This window comes from Helianthus annuus, chromosome 10 (genome assembly GCF_002127325.2).
Source record: "Helianthus annuus cultivar XRQ/B chromosome 10, HanXRQr2.0-SUNRISE, whole genome shotgun sequence".
Lineage (NCBI taxonomy): Eukaryota > Viridiplantae > Streptophyta > Magnoliopsida > Asterales > Asteraceae > Helianthus > Helianthus annuus.
The window spans coordinates 25,978,169-26,000,442 of record NC_035442.2 but is presented as its reverse complement, the minus strand read 5'-3'; the positions used below and the strand labels follow the sequence as shown (position 1 = coordinate 26,000,442).

General features: G+C 36.5%; 1 protein-coding gene and 2 long non-coding RNA genes across 3 annotated transcripts; 2 read left to right on the top strand and 1 right to left on the bottom strand.

Annotated features, from left to right (window-relative positions):
* The first annotated feature begins 1,910 nt into the window (after positions 1-1,910).
* LOC110881001 lies at positions 1,911-5,128 on the top strand. The gene is made up of 3 exons (XR_002559555.2): positions 1,911-2,899; positions 4,030-4,117; positions 5,067-5,128. It is a non-coding gene; the product is annotated as an uncharacterized LOC110881001 (long non-coding RNA).
* A 3,760-nt stretch (positions 5,129-8,888) lies between these two features.
* On the top strand, positions 8,889-11,782 carry LOC110881000. Its single transcript, XR_002559554.2, has 3 exons — positions 8,889-9,884; positions 10,684-10,771; positions 11,721-11,782. It is a non-coding gene; the product is annotated as an uncharacterized LOC110881000 (long non-coding RNA).
* Positions 11,783-18,056: 6,274 nt separating this feature from the next.
* LOC110884279 (endoglucanase 17) lies at positions 18,057-21,691 on the bottom strand. Its single transcript, XM_022131982.2, has 7 exons — positions 21,422-21,691; positions 20,953-21,159; positions 19,968-20,168; positions 19,796-19,888; positions 19,551-19,712; positions 19,373-19,484; positions 18,057-18,768 (listed from the first exon to the last, which is right to left on the bottom strand). Exons 1-7 carry the CDS (start codon positions 21,644-21,646, stop codon positions 18,272-18,274), a joined length of 1,497 nt encoding a protein of 498 aa, XP_021987674.1. The 5' UTR covers positions 21,647-21,691; the 3' UTR covers positions 18,057-18,271.
* Positions 21,692-22,274: the final 583 nt, after the last annotated feature.

Here is a 22,274-nt window from a genome sequence, read left to right as displayed (position 1 = left end):
TATGTCAGTCTGTATGCTTGCACGGCCCCGTGTGTTAATGGCTCGGCGCCGTGGCCATTGTACTTGTTGTACTATCCAAGATTTGCAAATCTGGGAGTTGACCATGGCCCGTGTCTCTTGTCTGCTTCCGTTTGTCTTTATCTTTCTGGAATCTTGAGTGGGGCACGACCCAATGCTTGTCTTCTGATTTGTTGTTTTTAGTCTTGGGGTGAAGCTCGGAGGGTCGATATGATGTATCAACTTCCCTTCTTTTGTTTTTATGTTGGTTTTTGCTGTTAATTTGTTATTTTTGTACATTTGAGCTCTTTTAATCCTGAAAATCAAAAGTATACAAAGAAATGCACTTTTTCCAACATTAGTACTAAAAAGAGTTGATTTTATACCTTATTTGATATAATTTATATGTTGCATTTGGTGCATATCAAATTGCTAGTCGGTACCGCACCGACCGTCCAGCGCTTACCGATTCTTACAACACCGACTACACCCATAGGCCTATACGGGACTTATACTACACTTGTAGGCTTATACGACACCTATACTACACCTATATTACACCTATAGTTCTATATGGTACCTATAACACACATATACGATACTATAGTATAGTATAGTATACTATACTATACTACACCTTAAGGCCTATACGAGACTTATACTACACCTATAGGCCTATATGGGACCTATACGATACTACACAATAAAATACGATATACGATAGGATAGGATAGGATACTATATTACACCTATAGGCCTATACGAGACTTATACTACATTATACGATGCGATGTGATACGATACTACATCCATAGCCTATACGAGACTAGTACTATACGATACGATACTTAACAATTTTTTTAAAAGCTAGTTATTATCTTATTATAAAACTTAGCTAAAACAATATATATTATATAAAAGTGTTTGTAAAAAACCCCTAATATACACCTAGTATAGGCCTAGATGAGGCATATATGAGGGACAAAAGGATCATTTTACCCCTGGTTTGGGCCGCGTACAACCCCTAAACCTGTGACAACCGGTAATTAACGGCTTCTAATCACACAATTAACAAGTGTTTAAGATGATAATAAATAGTGTTTAAGACACGTATTAACTTAATTAGGCTATTGAAACGCCTAGGAACGCATATCTGACTTTACGGTGTGCGCATGGCTCGTTTTGGAAAAACTGCGAAACGATAAACGAAAACGAACTGACACCGTACAAATTACTGACCACGGATAAATACTGACAACGCATAAAAATACAAATTTTGTGCTTATATTCATCATATATTTGTAGTTATGTGAATTATTCGGATTGCCGTACATCCCTAAGCACAAACGCGAAAGTTACGCGGAAACAAAAAAGAGCGTTGCTAATAAATTTGATGAGTCCATAAAAGTATAAATAAGTCCATTATGCATAAATTTTAGTTTATGACTTAATTTTTTAAGACTTATATGGTTCAAAAAAAAAAAAATCTATATCTTTATATTTGTTTTAAGTATTCGTCTTGTAATTTACTAAACGCGCTAATATGTATATATCTTTATGTATATGTATACATGTATATCTTTATATACATAAGTTAGACATTTGTAATTTTATAAACTAATAGCTTTATTAGTTTTATCTAAAACAAACGGATTGAATTCCATTTCACAACGTATATTGGATTTCTTGCACCACTAGACAACACGTACACTAAAGAAAAATCTTTTTCTTTCTTTTTTTTTTTTTTGTTGGTAAAACATCATATTTCTTTTCTTTGTTTCCTGAAGTCGTTGGCCATAAACAAAGAAATAAAAGAAACAAGTCTCTAGTATTACTTCAACCAATTCTTTAGAATTTAAATAATACAAGACCATATGCCTAAACCTATCTCAAATGTCAACATTGTCAGAAACCATCTTCCTACTTGACCAATGATAATGATTATAAGTATGGAATTTTGGTAAACAATATGGAAACCCATATCTTGTCCTTTCTGTCACCCATTTCACGCCACCACACCATTTCCTTCTCATTATTTTATTTAGTATGGTTTCCATGCACTAAATATCCCAATCCCAAGAAAGTACATAAAAGACATTTACCTTTTCTTACAAATAAACGAAACCCTCATGAAGATAAGTAAACAACCTCAAAATCTTGCAAACTCACCACACCTTTCTTTCTCTAGAACTCCGGCCTGTGATGACGGAGACACGGCGGTGGCGGAGGTTTTTCACGGCGGAAATGGGGTGTACCCCCCCCCACCTAAGTCGAACCTCCTGAACCCATTTCCGACGTCAGTTAGCCGATTAGATCAACGGAAGTGATGGTTTTGACTACGGCAGCCTCGGTTCGAGTTTCACTCCGGTAGTGGCGGCACGTGGTGTTCTGATGAGGGCAGTGGAGAGGGCTATGGTGGTGTCAGTGGTGGTTGGTGATGTGATGGAGGTTGGTGCGGGGAGTTAACGACAGCAAACAAGCCGCAACTGGCGGCGCTGGGGGCCGGCCGGCGGCGGCAGTGATGGTGGTCACGATGGTTCAGGTTTTGGTTCGGTGCAACTCAGATCTCGGTTCAGTCACGGTTCGAGTTGGCTCCGGTCATATGTCAGTTTAATTTCGGGTCTCGGTTTGGGTTTTGGTCAATACGGTTCGACTCGGTTCAACTCGATTCAACCCGGTTCAACCCGGTCAACTGCAGTCAACACAAGTCAAACGTGGTCAACTGGTCTACACGGGTCAACCCGGTCAGATTTGAGGTCCGGTTAGGTGTTCGGGTCAGTTATGGTCAAAGCGGTCAACGGGTCAGTTTCGATGCTCGGGTCAAACCCGGTCAACTCAGTCAGCCTGGGTCAACTTAGTCAAACCTGGTCAACACGGTCAAACGCAGTCAACGCAAGACCCGGTAACACCATATTGACGTGAATTCTTATTATTTTGTTTATATAAACTTTATTTTACGCGAACCGAGCTCGAACCGATACGATTAGTGACACTTAACGAAAATTATATATATTGTGGTTGAATTATTGTTGCGTTTTGAAAATATATCGACACTTATTATCGGGATCGTTCAAAACCAGAGGAAACTCTGCCCGTTTTTCGTAAAAATCCATAACACGACACGTATTTATATTCGTAAAATGACACCTTTCGGGGTTCAAGTATTTTTCAAAAGTAAATATATGTGTATATTTATTTTGGAGTTAATTGCTCGGATGGTCCCTGTGGTTTCAAGTTTTTTCATGTTTAGTCCCCACCTTTTGAAAATAGCAATTATGCTCCATATGGTTTGTCATTTTGTTACTCGGATAGTCCCTGAGTAGATGTCAGTTAGTTTGAAAATAGCAGGTATGCTCCCTATGGTTTGTCATTTTGTTACTCGGATAGTCCCCAGAGTAAATGTTGGGGGACTATCCGAGTAACAAAATGACAAACCATAGGGAGCATACATGCTATTTTCAAAAAGTGGGGACTAAACGTGAAAAAACATGAAACCACAGGGACCATCCGAGCAATTAACTCTTTATTTTGACGACACTTATAACTTACCAAACGAGGGGGTAACATTTCAAGCAAATATGGTTTGCTAATTAACGGAACTTAGAAAAACTTATATGAGATAAATATAATCATTTATGATTATTTCAAACGTCTACACGGAGTACGACACATTACTGTATGATTATAACAAACAATATAATCCGAGTTATTACAGTAACAAACGAACGAAAGACGATTCTAACGAGTCGTACCATTATCTATCTACGTACTTCTATTCAAGACGACTAACACAACTTTATAAATATACTTATATTTATATATAAATATATATTCAAAACCTCTTGGAAACTAAGTGTTCCCAAAACTTAGTAATTATCATCGATAATAAATGAGACTAAACGAGTATAATAATATCGTTTCTATCAAGTTAACATTTTCCCATCGAATCATTGATTAACGATTCGGTAGAGCTCGGACACGTAGTTTAGCTACGTCAATTTAGTTAGAAACTTATAATTATTCCTTGATTAGGAATGCTTTAGTTGCACGCTAGCGAGTTCACATTCGTGGGATGACACTACGGAATCACATTTAGCTAGCTATGCACAGGAATATACAGGTGAGTTCATAACCCCCACTTTTTACTGTTTTACATTTTTATAAAATGTTTTCGGGGGTGGAAAGACATGCAAGTTTTGCAAAATCACACAAGGTTTCGATAAATGAATATTGCATATTTATAAACCATTTTGCGACATGATTTTAACAAACTCAAATGGTTTACGAAAAGATTATGCTAAACATACCGGTTTATAAAAACATTAGTGTTTTTCGAAACATGCATGAGTTTTAATAACACGAATGGCGTGGGCAAAGGCCCAAGGACATGGGCAGAGGCCCAAGGACATGAATAACTCTCACATTATACGTTAACTAGGGTATGGTTAAGCTAGGGAATGAACTGTTAGATCAGGTGAGCGAATAGTAATCTCTCTTAAGTGCCATTAATCTTGTATAAGACCGAGGGCAAAAGTGGTAGATCTATCGGGTGTAGCGAGCCCCACTCTTGGGTCCTTGTGTGGCCCATGTAGTGCTTTTGTTGTTCTAACCGGGTGGACCGGGGGAAATCCGCTAGGGTTGAGTGCTTCCTATGTCGCCACACATATTAATGTCCTTGCAAAACATTAATGATCTGTTCATAGACGCTTACATACCAGTTTTAATACTCAGATTTTCAAATGTTTTTAAGATTCATTTGAAGTAAACTCACAAATACATGGATTTACAAACTTTGGTAACGTTTTTCAAACTATACCTAAGTAAGAGGACACGCTGATCCTGCTTACAAAGGTTCGTTTGGGCTCGGCCCATTCTCTCTCGTGCAATGCACAAAGACTCTCGTGGGCTAGACTCACAGTTTTTCATATATTATGCCGAGAAAATGATTTTTCTATATTTTCTCAACAACTTTAAAAACCGGTTATCTAGAAGATTTATATTAAATCTTTTCAAAACAAACTATGAACTCGCTCAACTTTATGTTGATTTTTCGCATGTTTCTTTCTCAGGTTGCATTTTCAAAACTATGGAACGGTTGGAATAGGAGAACCCATGGGAATTCGAGTACTTAGCGGCGTTCACTGTTTAGAAGTCTTAGCCTTTTGCTTCCGCTGTGCAATGAAGATACCGGTCCAGTCACGCCAGCTCTGATATTTCGGGGTGTGACAGATTGGTATCAGAGCTATAGGTTTCAGCGAATTAGGTTTCCGTAGAGATACCTAGGCTTTAACCTCGCTTTCCTTCTGAGGACATAGATTATTAAGACTTTAACGCATACAGAACGCCTACGACTCGAATATGGGTTCCAACCATTGCCGAAACAATGAGTCAACATTTTGGTTTTTAAACATACACAAGTATTGTGTTGATACACGGTGCACAGAACGACTACACATAGAAAGCAAAACCTTGAGTGTTTTGATAGTACGCATATAGGACCTTTCGAAAACTCTTGATGAGAAACTTATGTCGAAATTCATTAAGGGTCCTCACGTATAAACGGTGACTAACAATTCGGGCAAAATGCCATTATATTATATCGCCTATGCTATCTTACTTACCCGAGCAGGTAACCTACGCGGGACGAAAGACTAGCGCACAAGAATACGTGAAACTCAAATTATACGTCAACGGATGTCGGAGCATATCACATTCTACGCGGACGAAACGCTAGTGCACAAGTGTACACAAAACATAAACTATACGTCAGTGGATGTCGAAGTATATCACACACGACTTTCGAGGCAAGGCTTTTGGAAAACTCGATTGGACACGACAACAACGATACTAATTCTCGTCAGTTGGAGAACTACTAAGCGAAATGCAGTACCTTGCCACATGATCCTGCAAATGACACTAGTCACATTGAGGTACGTTAAAACAAGATTTCACAACAGTCGATACTTAGTCTGAAGAGACTCACAATTGTTGGCGCTGCAAAAGAAGTCACATGTCTTCGCATTCCCCCTATTTCATTTATGGCGATTAGGCTATGTTCGACATTCCATGGTAATGTCATTCAACAACCGGTCATCGCACCAAAATTCCAGGTAAAGTCCTTAAATTTCTTTTGTTGAAATTTCAACTTCTTGCATATAGCGAGTAGATTTTTGCATTTCTACTCCCCCTAATGATCGTTGCACCACAAAGATTTTCTTCCATGATAGCAAACACTCAATTGTTTTATTCTTGATGAATTCACATGTACGCATGCATTGTTTGTCGCGCATGTGGTTCGTTGATCCGTGAAGACCATTGGAGGGCTTCACTCCAAATTGTCGTTTTATCAAAGCTCAAATATCGCTCGCTATACTTGGTCTTTGCATTGTGATCTAGATGACCCGCATTGTTGCGAAGTGTTGACTTTTTGATATCGAGTCAACGAAACTCGTTGAAACTCCTTTCTTTTCAAGCTACATACATGGTTTTTCGTTGTAACCATGGCAAAACTTTCTTGTTGATACATGTAATCATTGTTGAATTGCGCTTAACCTAAGTTCAATTGATTAAACTTGCTCGTTATATATATTCGATTCAAGATTCCATATGATGGATTGAAGCCGTCATATTCGAAATAATCCCAACAAGCACTTCATTTGCTTTGAACCATAACAGACTTGTTTGGTCTTTGACTTCATTGAATCGTTTCTTTGATCACGATCACCTTGTGGTGACGTTTTCACAAATTTGAAGCTTGCGCTAACCTCGTTTACACACATCATGTACAGATTTAATTATTTATCTATTTGTTTATTGATATTAAATCCGCTTTGTTGATTTGTCATATTAAAGCAATCTTAATACACTCGTGTGTTAAGATAATGGTACACAAATTCATTTCATATTTCAGTGTACCTCTTAACGGTTCTTTCAGCATCGATCGAACATTTTGTGATATTCATTGCTTTTTCATTTTCGATCGAAAACATTATTTCCTTGTTTCATTTTCAATTGAAAATCCTATGAGATTTGTTTGAAACAAACATTCAGATTTACTTCGTTGAACCTTCAGTTGAATTCAACCACGGTGAACTTGTTTGATCACCGTTATTGAAATATTTCAATCACTACGACACCTTGTGGTGTCGGTATAAACTTGTAGCTTGGGCTAATCATGATCGAGTGTTTAATGCAAAACACAGGTGACACTTGTTCGATCATCGCTATTATTGAATTGTTTCATCCACTACGACACCTTGTGGCGTCGGTATAAACTTGTAGCTTGCGCTAATCATGATCGATCATTTCATGCAAAACTACGTACGCTCTTTGCTTGGCTAATCATTTAAATAGTCTTAATGCAACTATGTATTAAGACGATGATACACCAGGTTCGGTTGTATTCCATTTCGGTGTATCCTTGCAACACGTTGATTTTATTCATTTGATGGTTCGAGAGTTGATAACTCATTTTTATGATTCTACTTATTTGAGTTTTGTTGAAATTGAGTTTCACTTACGCAACAACCAACGCTAGATTCCGTTGGTAGTAAATTCTATGGTTTCAAAAATTGATTTGCAGTTAGTGAACGTTCATTTGGAATTCCACTGGTTGAATTTCCTATTTTGTTGAACCCAGTAAACCTAGTCACATTGGTGATAGTATCACAACGCTTCGTTCACTTGGCACCGATTTCTGGAACAAACTCAGTTGAACCATTGGTTTCCTATTGATGCAAAACGTCTTTACATTCATATAATTCGAATAAGTTTTGATTTGCTTATGCGGTCATTCACTTTGGTATTATTCGGACTTACCTAGGAACGACACAACTCTGAGGAGAACCCATGGGAATTCGAGTACTTAGCGGCGTTCACTGTTTAGAAGTCTTAGCCTTTTGCTTCCGCTGTGCAATGAAGATACCGGTCCAGTCACGCCAGCTCTGATATTTCGGGGTGTGACAGATAACCTAGTCTAAATTTCGAGGACGAAATTTTTGCAACAGGGGGAGAATGTGACAACCGGTAATTAACGGCTTCTAATCACACAATTAACAAGTGTTTAAGATGATAATAAATAGTGTTTAAGACACGTATTAACTTAATTAGGCTATTGAAACGCCTAGGAACGCATATCTGACTTTACGGTGTGCGCATGGCTCGTTTTGGAAAAACTGCGGAACGATAAACGAAAACGAACTGACACCGTACAAATTACTGACCACGGATAAATACTGACGACGCATAAAAATACAAATTTTGTGCTTATATTCATCATATATTTGTAGTTATGTGAATTATTCGGATTGCCGTACATCCCTAAGCACAAACGCGAAAGTTACGCGGAAACAAAAACGAGCGTTGCTAATAAATTTGATGAGTCCATAAAAGTATAAATAAGTCCATTATGCATAAATTTTAGTTTATGACTTAATTTTTTAAGACTTATATGGTTCAAAAAAAAATCTATATCTTTATATTTGTTTTAAGTATTCGTCTTGTAATTTACTAAACGCGCTAATATGTATATATCTTTATGTATATGTATACATGTATATCTTTATATACATAAGTTAGACATTTGTAATTTTATAAACTAATAGCTTTATTAGTTTTATCTAAAACAAACGGATTGAATTCCATTTCACAACGTATATTGGATTTCTTGCACCACTAGACAACACGTACACTAAAGAAAAATCTTTTTCTTTCTTTCTTTTTTTTTTTTGTTGGTAAAACATCATATTTCTTTTCTTTGTTTCCTGAAGTCGTTGGCCATAAACAAAGAAATAAAAGAAACAAGTCTCTAGTATTACTTCAACCAATTCTTTAGAATTTAAATAATACAAGACCATATGCCTAAACCTATCTCAAATGTCAACATTGTCAGAAACCATCTTCCTACTTGACCAATGATAATGATTATAAGTATGGAATTTTGGTAAACAATATGGAAACCCATATCTTGTCCTTTCTGTCACCCATTTCACGCCACCACACCATTTCCTTCTCATTATTTTATTTAGTATGGTTTCCATGCACTAAATATCCCAATCCCAAGAAAGTACATAAAAGACATTTACCTTTTCTTACAAATAAACGAAACCCTCATGAAGATAAGTAAACAACCTCAAAATCTTGCAAACTCACCACACCTTTCTTTCTCTAGAACTCCGGCCTGTGATGGCGGAGACACGACGGTGGCGGAGGTTTTTCACGGCGGAAATGGGGTGTACCCCCCCCCCCCCACCTAAGTCGAACCTCCTGAACCCATTTCCGACGTCAGTTAGCCGATTAGAGCAACGGAAGTGATGGTTTTGACTACGGCAGCCTTGGTTCGAGTTTCACTCCGGTAGTGGCGGCACGTGGTGTTCTGATGAGGGCAGTGGAGAGGGCTATGGTGGTGTCAGTGGTGGTTGGTGATGTGACGGAGGTTGGTGCGGGGAGTTAACGACAGCAAACAAGCCGCAACTGGCGGCGCTGGGGGCCGGCCGGCGGCGGCAGTGATGGTGGTCACGATGGTTCAGGTTTTGGTTCGGTGCAACTCAGATCTCGGTTCAGTCACGGTTCGAGTTGGCTCCGGTCATATGTCAGTTTAGTTTCGGGTCTCGGTTTGGGTTTTGGTCAATACGGTTCGACTCGGTTCAACTCGATTCAACCCGGTTCAACCCGGTCAACTGCAGTCAACACAAGTCAAACGTGGTCAACTGGTCAACACGGGTCAACCCGGTCAGATTTGAGGTCCGGTTAGGTGTTCGGGTCAGTTATGGTCAAAGCGGTCAACGGGTCAGTTTCGATGCTCGGGTCAAACCCGGTCAACTCAGTCAGCCTGGGTCAACTTAGTCAAACCTGGTCAACACGGTCAAACGCAGTCAACGCAAGACCCGGTAACACCATAATGACGTGAATTCTTATTATTTTGTTTATATAAACTTTATTTTACGCGAACCGAGCTCGAACCGATACGATTAGTGACACTTAACGAAAATTATATATATTGTGGTTGAATTATTGTTGCGTTTTGAAAATATATCGACACTTATTGTCGGGATCGTTCAAAACCAGAGGAAACTCTGCCCGTTTTTCGTAAAAATCCATAACACGACACGTATTTATATTCGTAAAATGACACCTTTCGGGGTTCAAGTATTTTTCAAAAGTAAATATATGTGTATATTTATTTTGACGACACTTATAACTTACCAAACGAGGGGGTAACATTTCAAGCAAATATGGTTTGCTAATTAACGGAACTTAGAAAAACTTATATGAGATAAATATAATCATTTATGATTATTTCAAACGTCTACACGGAGTACGACACATTACTGTATGATTATAACAAACAATATAATCCGAGTTATTACAGTAACAAACGAACGAAAGACGATTCTAACGAGTCGTACCATTATCTATCTACGTACTTCTATTCAAGACGACTAACACAACTTTATAAATATACTTATATTTATATATAAATATATATTCAAAACCTCTTGGAAACTAAGTGTTCCCAAAACTTAGTAATTATCATCGATAATAAATGAGACTAAACGAGTATAATAATATCGTTTCTATCAAGTTAACATTTTCCCATCGAATCATTGATTAACGATTCGGTAGAGCTCGGACACGTAGTTTAGCTACGTCAATTTAGTTAGAAACTTATAATTATTCCTTGATTAGGAATGCTTTAGTTGCACGCTAGCGAGTTCACATTCGTGGGATGACACTACGGAATCACATTTAGCTAGCTATGCACAGGAATATACAGGTGAGTTCATAACCCCCACTTTTTACTGTTTTACATTTTTATAAAATGTTTTCGGGGGTGGAAAGACATGCAAGTTTTGCAAAATCACACAAGGTTTCGATAAATGAATATTGCATATTTATAAACCATTTTGCGACATGATTTTAACAAACTCAAATGGTTTACGAAAAGATTATGCTAAACATACCGGTTTATAAAAACATTAGTGTTTTTCGAAACATGCATGAGTTTTAATAACACGAATGGCGTGGGCAAAGGCCCAAGGACATGGGCAGAGGCCCAAGGACATGAATAACTCTCACATTATACGTTAACTAGGGTATGGTTAAGCTAGGGAATGAACTGTTAGATCAGGTGAGCGAATAGTAATCTCTCTTAAGTGCCATTAATCTTGTATAAGACCGAGGGCAAAAGTGGTAGATCTATCGGGTGTAGCGAGCCCCACTCTTGGGTCCTTGTGTGGCCCATGTAGTGCTTTTGTTGTTCTAACCGGGTGGACCGGGGGAAATCCGCTAGGGTTGAGTGCTTCCTATGTCGCCACACATATTAATGTCCTTGCAAAACATTAATGATCTGTTCATAGACGCTTACATACCAGTTTTAATACTCAGATTTTCAAATGTTTTTAAGATTCATTTGAAGTAAACTCACAAATACATGGATTTACAAACTTTGGTAACGTTTTTCAAACTATACCTAAGTAAGAGGACACGCTGATCCTGCTTACAAAGGTTCGTTTGGGCTCGGCCCATTCTCTCTCGTGCAATGCACAAAGACTCTCGTGGGCTAGACTCACAGTTTTTCATATATTATGCCGAGAAAATGATTTTTCTATATTTTCTCAACAACTTTAAAAACCGGTAATCTAGAAGATTTATATTAAATCTTTTCAAAACAAACTATGAACTCGCTCAACTTTATGTTGATTTTTCGCATGTTTCTTTCTCAGGTTGCATTTTCAAAACTATGGAACGGTTGGAATAGGAGAACCCATGGGAATTCGAGTACTTAGCGGCGTTCACTGTTTAGAAGTCTTAGCCTTTTGCTTCCGCTGTGCAATGAAGATACCGGTCCAGTCACGCCAGCTCTGATATTTTGGGGTGTGACAAAACCAGGGGTAAAATAGTATTTTTTTTTTGTCTATATGTCCCGTATAGGCCTATACGAGGTATATACGGGGGCAGGTTTGGTCAATAAAGACCATTTTACCCCTGGTTTGGGTTGCGTATGGCCCCTAAACCAGGGGTAAAATGGTATTTGTTGCCCCTTGTATACGCCTCGTATACGACTATACGCGGCATATATAAATTTTTTTACAAACATTTTAATACAATATTTATCATTTTAGTAAAGTTTTATAATAAGTAATTTTTAAAAAGAATAAATGAAAAACATTGTTAAGAATGATATCGTATAGGTCTCGTATAGACAAACGGACCCATGCTACACCTATAGCCCTATACGGGACCTATACTACACCTATAGGCCCATACGGGATCTATTCTACACCCATAGGCCTATACGGTACCTATACTACACCCATAGACCTATACAGGACCTGCACTACACCCATAGGCCTATATGTTACCTATACTTGTCACACCCCAACCGATGGCGGAAACATCGAGGCGAGACGTAATAGATTGCTCAGAGACAACATAACACTAAATTTACAACAATAAATTATAATTCAAATTTTCATTTCATTTCACTAAATCAAGCATTACATTGCTCATGAAATGGAAAGTACAAAATTTGGTATTTCAAAACTAACAATATTAAAATGCATAGATTGAAACTAGGTGACTATCTAAATCCACCCTAAGTCTTTCTTGTGATATCATCATCAAATATTTCCTGCAACATGCATAAAATATCCGTCACCACAAATAATGTCGGTGAGCATAATAGTTTCTCTACATTGTATAAATATGAATAAAGTCTCAATCCATATGCTAATTATACACTAAGTCATATAATCCTACTAGCATGCAATAACTAAAAATCAAGCCAAAGTGTCCACTAGCGTAAGCTTATCATTGGAGTGAATAAGACCATAAGTGTAATCTTGTCACTGAAGTAAACAAGACTATAAAGATTGAATAACTTAATAATGACCCAACAAACGGGGCGGTGTGCTAATCCCACAGCGCTATACATGTTAAGAGAGGCATATTTAAGTTAATCTTAGATAACATGCATAAGAGTGTCCTAATATGTATAAACAAGTAGTATAACAAACACCATGTCTAAGAATTGATTGTTTGCATAAGATTGATTTTATGTGTGATTGTGTATTTTAATACGGATACATGTTGCAACCCAAATAGTGATTTAAAACGGCAAATGGGTCAAGTATACTCACGGTTTGCAAAGATAAGTTCCACAAGTGCGATTGGGCGGTTTGAGAGGATGGAATCACCAAGTTACCCTAAAAAGGATAAACGAAGGTGTATGAGTATGACGAGTTGGAGGTTGAAAAGTAAACGGGAATTATATGCATATGAAAGTACATAAAACATACCTTGTTTTGGACACTTAAGTTAGACACTATCGTTAATTGTGTTTTTCATGGGTACTAAGTCACCCATTAGAAGTCCAACCTAAGGAATCCGAAACTAAGATATTTTAAGTCATGTATAAGTCTAGTCATGTATTGTAAAGCATAGGTTGGATCAATCCATTAACCTTATAAGTACATCAATGCATAAATCATCACATGGATGATTCGGATGGTCATGAATACAATATAAAGAACATAATTTAAATCATCTAATTCACAAAGTAGCCAATTGAGTTTAACTAGACGAGTACTTCCAACATGGTTTTGGTTGGAGACTTGGTGTAGTTTGTTCACTTTGTTTGCTTGGAAGCTACTTGGAGACTTAGGTCATATGAATTGTAAACTTAAAATCATAATATTTCTAGAACAAATCTTCAATCCAAACCTATCCAACATAGGGATTTGTTGGCAACTTGAAGATGTTCCAAAAATGAAGCAAGATGAGCATGTTTGAAAGTTTTTAACAAAACTCAAGAAAAAAATCCTAACTTTGGACCTCACAATGGTGATGTACCATGTTTGTTTACCAAGGTAAACATGTTGTAACATTCCTAGAGGTTATCTAAAGAAGGATAAGCAAGAAAACAAGAAGAAAAGCTGAAGAAACAAGCACAAAACTCACTGTTTTGAAGTTGGATGAATCTACCTAGGTTTGCAAAATGTGAAGATTAGAGAGTGTTTGAGAGAGTGATTTGAGTGTGGAAAGTGTTTAGGAGGTAGGGATGGTTGTATTTATAAGTGGGTATTAAGATTTGGTGTTTAATGAAGGTAGTTAGGAGTTGGAGAGGAGGGAAATGGAGATTTGACTCAGATTTGTGAATCTACTAGACGAGGTCCTTGCGGACCGTAACGGGTTTAGTCTTGCGGTCCGTAAGGGTCCTTTAAAATCAATAAAATTCATTTCAAGCCCTTTGAGTTGTTGGTTTGGTTATAGTATGCAATAATTTTAATGTTTAGCATGTTTTGGTGTTCTGTATGTGACATGTATGATTAATAATTCGAAGGTATATAAACTCGGTGTATGTCTCGGTTTTATATAAAATGCGTATTCGGGATTGTTTTTGTATAGTGCAAGGTTAAATGTGCAAGTATGATGTAAAATGTGATTTCCATTATAATCATATTTTAAGTTACAATTGACTGAATGTGGAATACGAATTAATAACAAAATGGAAAACGATTAAAAATACGGAACAGTACAACACTACACCTATAGGGGACATAGATTACACCTATACGATACGATACTATAGTGTACTATATTACACCTATTGACATATACGAGACCTATACTACACTTATAGTCCTATACGGGACATATACTACACCTATATGTTACTATAAGATACAATACAATACAATACTATATTACACCTATAGGTCTATATAAGACTTTTACTACATTATACGACACGACACAATACGATACTACATCCATAGCCTATATAGGACCTATACGAGACTTACACTATACGACAGGATACTTAACAATTTTTTTTAAAAAGTACTTATTATCTTATTAAAAATCTTTACTAAAACACTAAATATTATATAAAAGTGTTTGTAAAAAAATCTCTTATATATGCCTAGTACAGCCCTATACGAGGCATATTTGAGGGGCAAAAAAGACCATTTTACCCTTGGTTTGGGCTGCGTACAACCCTTAAACCAGGGATAAAATTGTCTTTTTTGTTTATACGTCCTGTATAACCCTATACAACGCATACAAGACATGATATGACATAATAAGAGATTCTTTTAGAAATTAAAAAAATTATACGCCCCGTATATGCCTATTTAAGACGTATACGAGAGTGTGTCAAGGTGTGTGAACAGACAGAGCTTAGAAAATAGAGTGAATTGCAAATTTTGTCCTTTATCTTTATACCCTTTTTCAGGCGGTGTCCTTTATCTTAAATTGACGAGTTTTGTACTTTATGTTTTAAAATCCTACACGTTATGTCCTTTGAGCCAAACTCAGTTAATTTTTTCTGTTAAATCTGATCACTCAAGGGCAATTTAGTCTTTTTACCAATTACTTTAAAATATGTTAATAAATAAAACAAAAACAAATTTAAAAATAATACAATATATAATATAATATGTGTATATACATTTATATTTAAAGAAACAACACCCTCTCTCTAGTGCTCTCTCTCTCCAGCCACCACCAACAACCACCTCCGACCACCACCCTCAACCAGCTCCGACCCCCTCTACTTCTCTCAACTGTCGCCGCCAACCATCACCACTACCCACTAACCAAATCATTTCATCTGAACAAACAAAAAATCCCAAAATCCCCAATCTTTTATTCCCACTCCAGTTCATTCCCAATCCATCTATATAATGCTTTCCATATCCAACTATTCAGATTACTACAAAGGCAGAGCTACATAAATCCACAAATCCCCAACCGTTCAAACTATTCAGGTTCACATATATACCAATCTTATTAGTCGGTTTCACTCGAATTCAAGATAAGTGACCTGTTTACCAAACTGAAAATTAAGCATCTGATCTTGATAATAGTCTAAATGGGGTCCAGATCATTTTGTTCGCCACCATAGTTGTTCCTTCACCGCAAAGCCATTCACTTAGTTTAAGAGTCGGGTGAAGATCTGGTGGAGGATGTCTTGTGGAAGGTGGGAAAAGATATTGTTGTTGTCCATTTTTATCTACCGGTGAAGTGAGTAGATCGGGGATTGGATCAGAAAAATTACTAGTATTTGAATCGATTTCAGATCATATAGGTTAGACAATTAGGATTACGTGATGGTTAGGGGAGATGGAGGTAGAGATAGGGCGGAGATGGTGGCGATAGCGACGGCGGCGGTGGTGGTTGGGGGTGGAGAAAACAGGTTGTGCCGGCGTTGATGGTTGTTGGTGGTGGCTGTGGAGGCGGTGTAGTGTAGAGGAGGTTGTGGTGGTGGTGATGGAAGGAAGCGGTTCTGGTGGTGGAAAAAGGTTGTGGTGGTGGAAGAAGGGTGTGGTGGTGGTAAAAGAGATGGAATAGAGAAAGAGAAAGTGTTTAGTCGATGAGTGTGTAAATATAATATTTTAGTTTTTCTTAAGTTGTTTTTTTTAACTAATAAGGTAAAAAGACGATTATGCCCTTATGTGCCTTGTACATTATCAGATTTAACTGAAAAAACTAACTAGGTTAAGCCTAAAGAACATAACGTGTAGAATTTTAAAACATAAAGCACAAAACTCGTCAATTTTAAAGATAAAGGACAGCGTCTAAAAAGAGCATAAAGATAAAAGAACAATTTTTGCAATTCACTAGAAAATATGATAAAAGAGTTTTGTTTCCTAAAATAAATCAGAATTTATTGTTTTAAAATTACAGGAATATAGGAGCTTGGAAACCAAGTACTTTGTGGTTGGTAGGGTTACATGTTGGGGGATCAGGCTTTTATCTTCTGATGGATCTGACACAACATTTCAGCCTTTTGACCATTGTCCTCGACTCAAAACACAACCACCTCTCCCCAATTTCTGTTTTCTTCAAATTAACACGACATTCCCATTCTATGAAAATGTTTTTTCTTTCAAATGCAAAAAGTTATATTTTTTCTAAACTATACTAAAAAATACTACATTATAGTTTATGTCAAGATTTAAACCCTAATCTTTTTTTAAGATGTAAGAGCCTCTACCAAGTAGGCTACCCCACATTGACTCTTTTTTTTAAAGGCAAATTTGGATCACTGACGACCCACTAAATTATCATCGTGCCACTAGCGAAACTACCCGATCATATCCATCTCCACTAAGAAATAATGCATATACATCAATTTAGGAGGAAACTCAATAAATTTGGAAAAAAACCCCTTTGGGAATCGAACCCATGACCTAATGGTCATAAGCCTTATCTCACCACCAAGATACCACTAGGCTGTAATGTCATAGGTGAAAACGTTTACTTTCAAAATACACGACTGTGTTCCTCCTTTTTTATTATTACTACATTCTTTTTAATTGTTTTTAACAATTAATTTTATCTCTTAAATACTTACATCTCATAACGATTGAACTATGAAACAATACTTTTTAGATGTTCTATTGCATTATATTATATTATTTTATGTGTTGTCGTTGACTAGTTGTTTAAAAGCTTCGCATATTGTGTAACTTTATGTAATAGTTGTATTATATAACAGGGATAAAATATAAAACTATTATAAATTTTTAATAAAATCACTTATAGTTTTTGTAACAAGAAAACAACACAAGTTTCAACGTACATTCTACAAACTTCAAAATATGTTATATACAAAAAAACAAATTAAAATAGCGTATATAACTTTCTTAATGATTTTTCTATTAACAACAATTTTACCCTTTTTATTAAGAACGATTTTTTTCTATTAACCACAATATAACTTTCTTAAAATAGCGTATATTAACCACAATTTTTCTATTAACAACAAGAAGTTACTTTTTTTGAACACTTTTTATTAAGACACACTTTTACCCTTTTCAACTACATTCTTTTCAAATGAAATTATTGAAAATCACTATATAAACTTCTTTTGGTTACATGACTAAATTTAATAGAGGTAGAGCCATATATGGAATTCTTCTTTTCATAACTATGTAAATTCAAATTGTATGAGCTAAATGGAATAGTTATATAACTTGACTATTAGTTAATGAATTCTTTTAGTTAGAAATAAATAAATAATGTATTTAAAAAGTCTTAGCTCATACATTTCATTTATAAATTGTGATCATATAATAAAAGCATTCTCATTGGTCACATACTTGTACTCTAGATTTTTTTGAACAACAATGCAAATCCTGAACACATAACCCCCCTTTTACAACAATTTCTCAAGGGCTCCAGGAAATAATAATCTCCACAATTCCAAGATCTAAATAAAACACAATTACATTCAATTCAAATACTTAAATTCATAATTCATATGCCTCTAAATCTGCCCAAATGAATGAGCCAAATACGCCAATGTTCCAACAAGTGGTGCATTTGTGTACGTTGCCGGTTCCGCCTGGAAATAATCGGATCGTTCATCGGTATAACGGTCATGTTCATCGGGTCCACCGACCACAGCTCCCACGAGTACGTTCGGGTCTGGAGACTCCGAATGCATGAAATTAAACCCTGACCCACAATCGATTTTAGCTGGATGAGCAGAGACTGATGGCAGAGACGATCCCCTATGGTGGATCCTTTGTGGGTATCGTGGACCATATCCTACCATAAACGACATCCTCATTGGATTATCACCGAGCAAGTAGTCGACCTGTTTCTTGGCAATGGTTCGTAGCCGTCGAGGGGTCACGATGGTGCCACCGCAGCTCACAACCTTGTGCGATTGGGTCAAGTATTTGGCATAGGTTACCAATAAAAACGTTGTCGATGTCACATACTGCAGATTACTGTCATCCATCTTGAACAAAAGCCCCCCTATTTCAACCAAGAATTAGAAATTTAAAAACACTTCCCCAAGGTCATCCGATTTGTAAAATCATACAAAGGAGTGTAATGAGCGGAGCCAAGCCCAAACTTGACTAGGCTCGATAGTTGACTCGTTTAACTTACCAGAATTCAAGCTCTAATTATGTAGCTCATGCCAAGTTGGTAAATAGTTTTTCAAACTCGAGCCCAACTCGTTTACTGTTTTATTAATTATTATTACTTAATTTATATACATTTTTATATAATATATATTATTTAGTTCTTTAATCATCACTTTCTATATAATAATAATAATATTATACAGGTATACATTTAATTTATACAATAAAAATTATAATAATAGGCTCATTTAGAAGGCTAACCCGGCTCAAGCTGGATAAGTGAAACTTTGGCTCGTTTATTAAACAAACGTACTTTTAGGCTCGAGCCCGATAAGTGAAGTTTTGGCTATTGTATTAAACAAACGTATTTTTAGGCGTGAGCTCGTTTAAGACCGGCTCAATATAAGCTTTTAACAAACCGATCTCGAGTAGCTTACGAGTGGTTTGGCTCGTGTATTATTCCCTTACAGAAACAGATAAAAAAACTGAACCTGGGGTGTACTGGGCTTGAGAAGAAGGAGCTCCTGGAACAAGTGAGCAAATGAAGCTATCTGCATGACCCTTGTAATCATGGAGAGATTGAACCTTTTGGACAAGAAACGCCTGTTCAAAATCCAAAATTATATAAGCAAAAGTTCCAAATAAATAGGAGAAAAGATATATCATTACCTTGGAGAGAAGAATCTTGGCACCAGCATGCTTATTGTCCCAGCTAAATGTACAGTCATTTTCATCCACACCAAGTGTTCGACCATTTGCCTGAATGTAATTTAAATATGCAGGGCTTCTTGTAGCTTTCTGCAACCATGCAGCTCCCCACAACAACTCATCCTTCACATAAAAACTCATTAAATTACATAATTAAACACCCTTAAATCAGTTTAATTTATAATTAAAGTTAATAATAACAATACCTGGTATCCAGAATAAGAACAGTAAAATGGACACACAAAACTCTTAAGCCCATCACTATATGAACCTCTATACTTATCAGCAAATGCAAACACCTGTTTGTAAGATGACACAAGTTCAAACAATGTTGCAGTTAATGTGCGTTTGATGTTATGAATGTGTGGTTTAAGTTACCATAATTGCACGTTTAAGGAGGATTTTGGAGTAATTAGGATCAGATTTTCTGAACACCAAACTTGCAGAAGCAAGAGCAGCAGCTGTTTCAGCTGCAACTTCAGTTCCAGGGTTGTTCCGGTCGATTTTTATAACGGTTCTTTGTGTATCCATGTCTTCTGGTCTTTCCCAACACGCGTGATCTTTGTTCGCGTCACCAACCTTCGAGTTACGGACCGAAATTCAGTCAGAATCAGGAAAGCTAAACAGATATAAGTCTAAATATAATTCACACTAGTGGTGTTTCAAACCGAAGAAATTCGACAGTTTCGAAAGTATACGATCCGGTCATAAAAACTGGTTGTGAGTGGATGAGAGAAAAAATGTTAATGTTCGGGACACTATTCAACTTCTATAATTTTTAATATATTTTGAAAGTGATTATAAATAGAGAAAAGTGAAAAGTAATATTAAATGTATAAAAAATATTATTTAATTGAAAAAAAAAAAAACATATTTATTTTAGTGTAATTATAAAGTACATTTCTCCTCGTAAACCCAAATTAGAGGGTCAAAATCATTTTTATTTCTAGAAAAAATTAGATTATATATAAAAAAATCCAAAATGTTTTCAATAAACAGTTAGCGGACCCTCTTAACCCCACTTTACTTCGCCCCTGAAACCTGAGAACCGTAAACCATGAAAACGGCTGGTTCCATTTGCATTTTCCCAAAACCATAGCTAAAGGTTCGGCTTAAATTTTGCATGAAAACCGACCAGGGGCGGAATTAGTGGGGGGTCAAGAGGGTCCGTTAACCCTCCGGTCACCGGAACTTTTTGAATTTTTAGTTATAAATTTTGAGTTTTTGAAGAAAAAACTTAGAGATGAACCCCCTAATTTGAATCAGTATAAAATATAAGATTATGATGACCCCTAACTAAATCTTTCTGGTTCCATCACTGACTAAACCAGAACGTTTAACACCCCTCATTTAAATTTTTTACCTGAACATAAATGGTGTCGGGTTGTGCAGTAGCTTTAAGAAGATAATCAGTGGCCCACCGAATAGCGGTTTTGGCATTACCCAACTCACTTTTCATCACACCACCGAATTCAAGCACACTCCACGACAGCATTGTGGTGGTGAACGCCATAGGAAACCCAAACTTAATATTATCACCAGCATCATAGTACCCACCTACTAAATCCACCTGCATTATTAAAAAAACATACACACAAAAATCAAAACCCACCTCAAATCTTCCATCTTTATTTATAAAAACTCGTGTATGAATAAAAAAATATTAAATAGATAATAATAAAAATTTATTAATTATAAACAATATAATAATATATATTAAAGTAGTTACAAGTGAGTACTTTTAACCTTTTAAGTAACTTTTTTTTTAAATTAAGAAACATAATACGAAATGTGAAGCGTGACGCAGTTAGTTACTTATTTACTATGCATACTTTCATGGCGGATCCGTCGGAAAGCCCGGAGTCTTTTCGCCAAGTCATTCTTTGGTTGGGTGGAAGTTTGCCGGACCTCTGGCCTTCATAGAAAAGAATGCACTTTGTGAGGGCGTCATGGTAGTTGTGGGAGGCGGTGGGACGGTGGCGGACGGTGGCTGTGGCGGTGGAGAGGGTGAGCAAGAGGAGGAGGAGGAGGTGGAGGAGAGGGGAGGAGGAGGCCATTGATGTTGAAAGAAGCAAGAGAAGTGAAGAAGGTGCAGGAAAAAGAAAGGTGGTGCTCAGTTTAAATAAAGGTTGAGAAAGATGCTGTTGTAACGTACTAACGTCCTGCTTCGTTTGAACAATAATTTACCAACCTACTAACTTACATAACTGAAATTTTTATAATAATTTAGTATAAAAAACCACACTATATATTTAGTGTGAGACTATTGAGTTATGCACTACTTCGGTTTGGTTTGGTCTCGAACTAGAGCACGGGTAGTTTTAAGTATTCATTTGTTTTGTTTAGGCTATGTGTAACCGTTTCACAAATTTATATTATCATACAGTGGCGGATCCAGAGTCGGATTCCACTGGGTTCCTTTTGGTAGTTTTTCACTAATTTTTATTATTTTTTTCCAAATTATACAAGGTTTACACTAATTTTTTCCATTTTCTTCGAATCGAATGGGTTCCTGGAAACCCATGAAACCATGCTAAATCCGCCCCTGTTATCATATCATAAAGTTCTTATCGTGTAATCATAAACTCGACTTATTTTTTTTACCTTTAATGTGTAAATTGTAATGGTTTAAAAATAACCCACCAATTATTAAAATAATATTTATATCTAATATTTAAAAAAAAA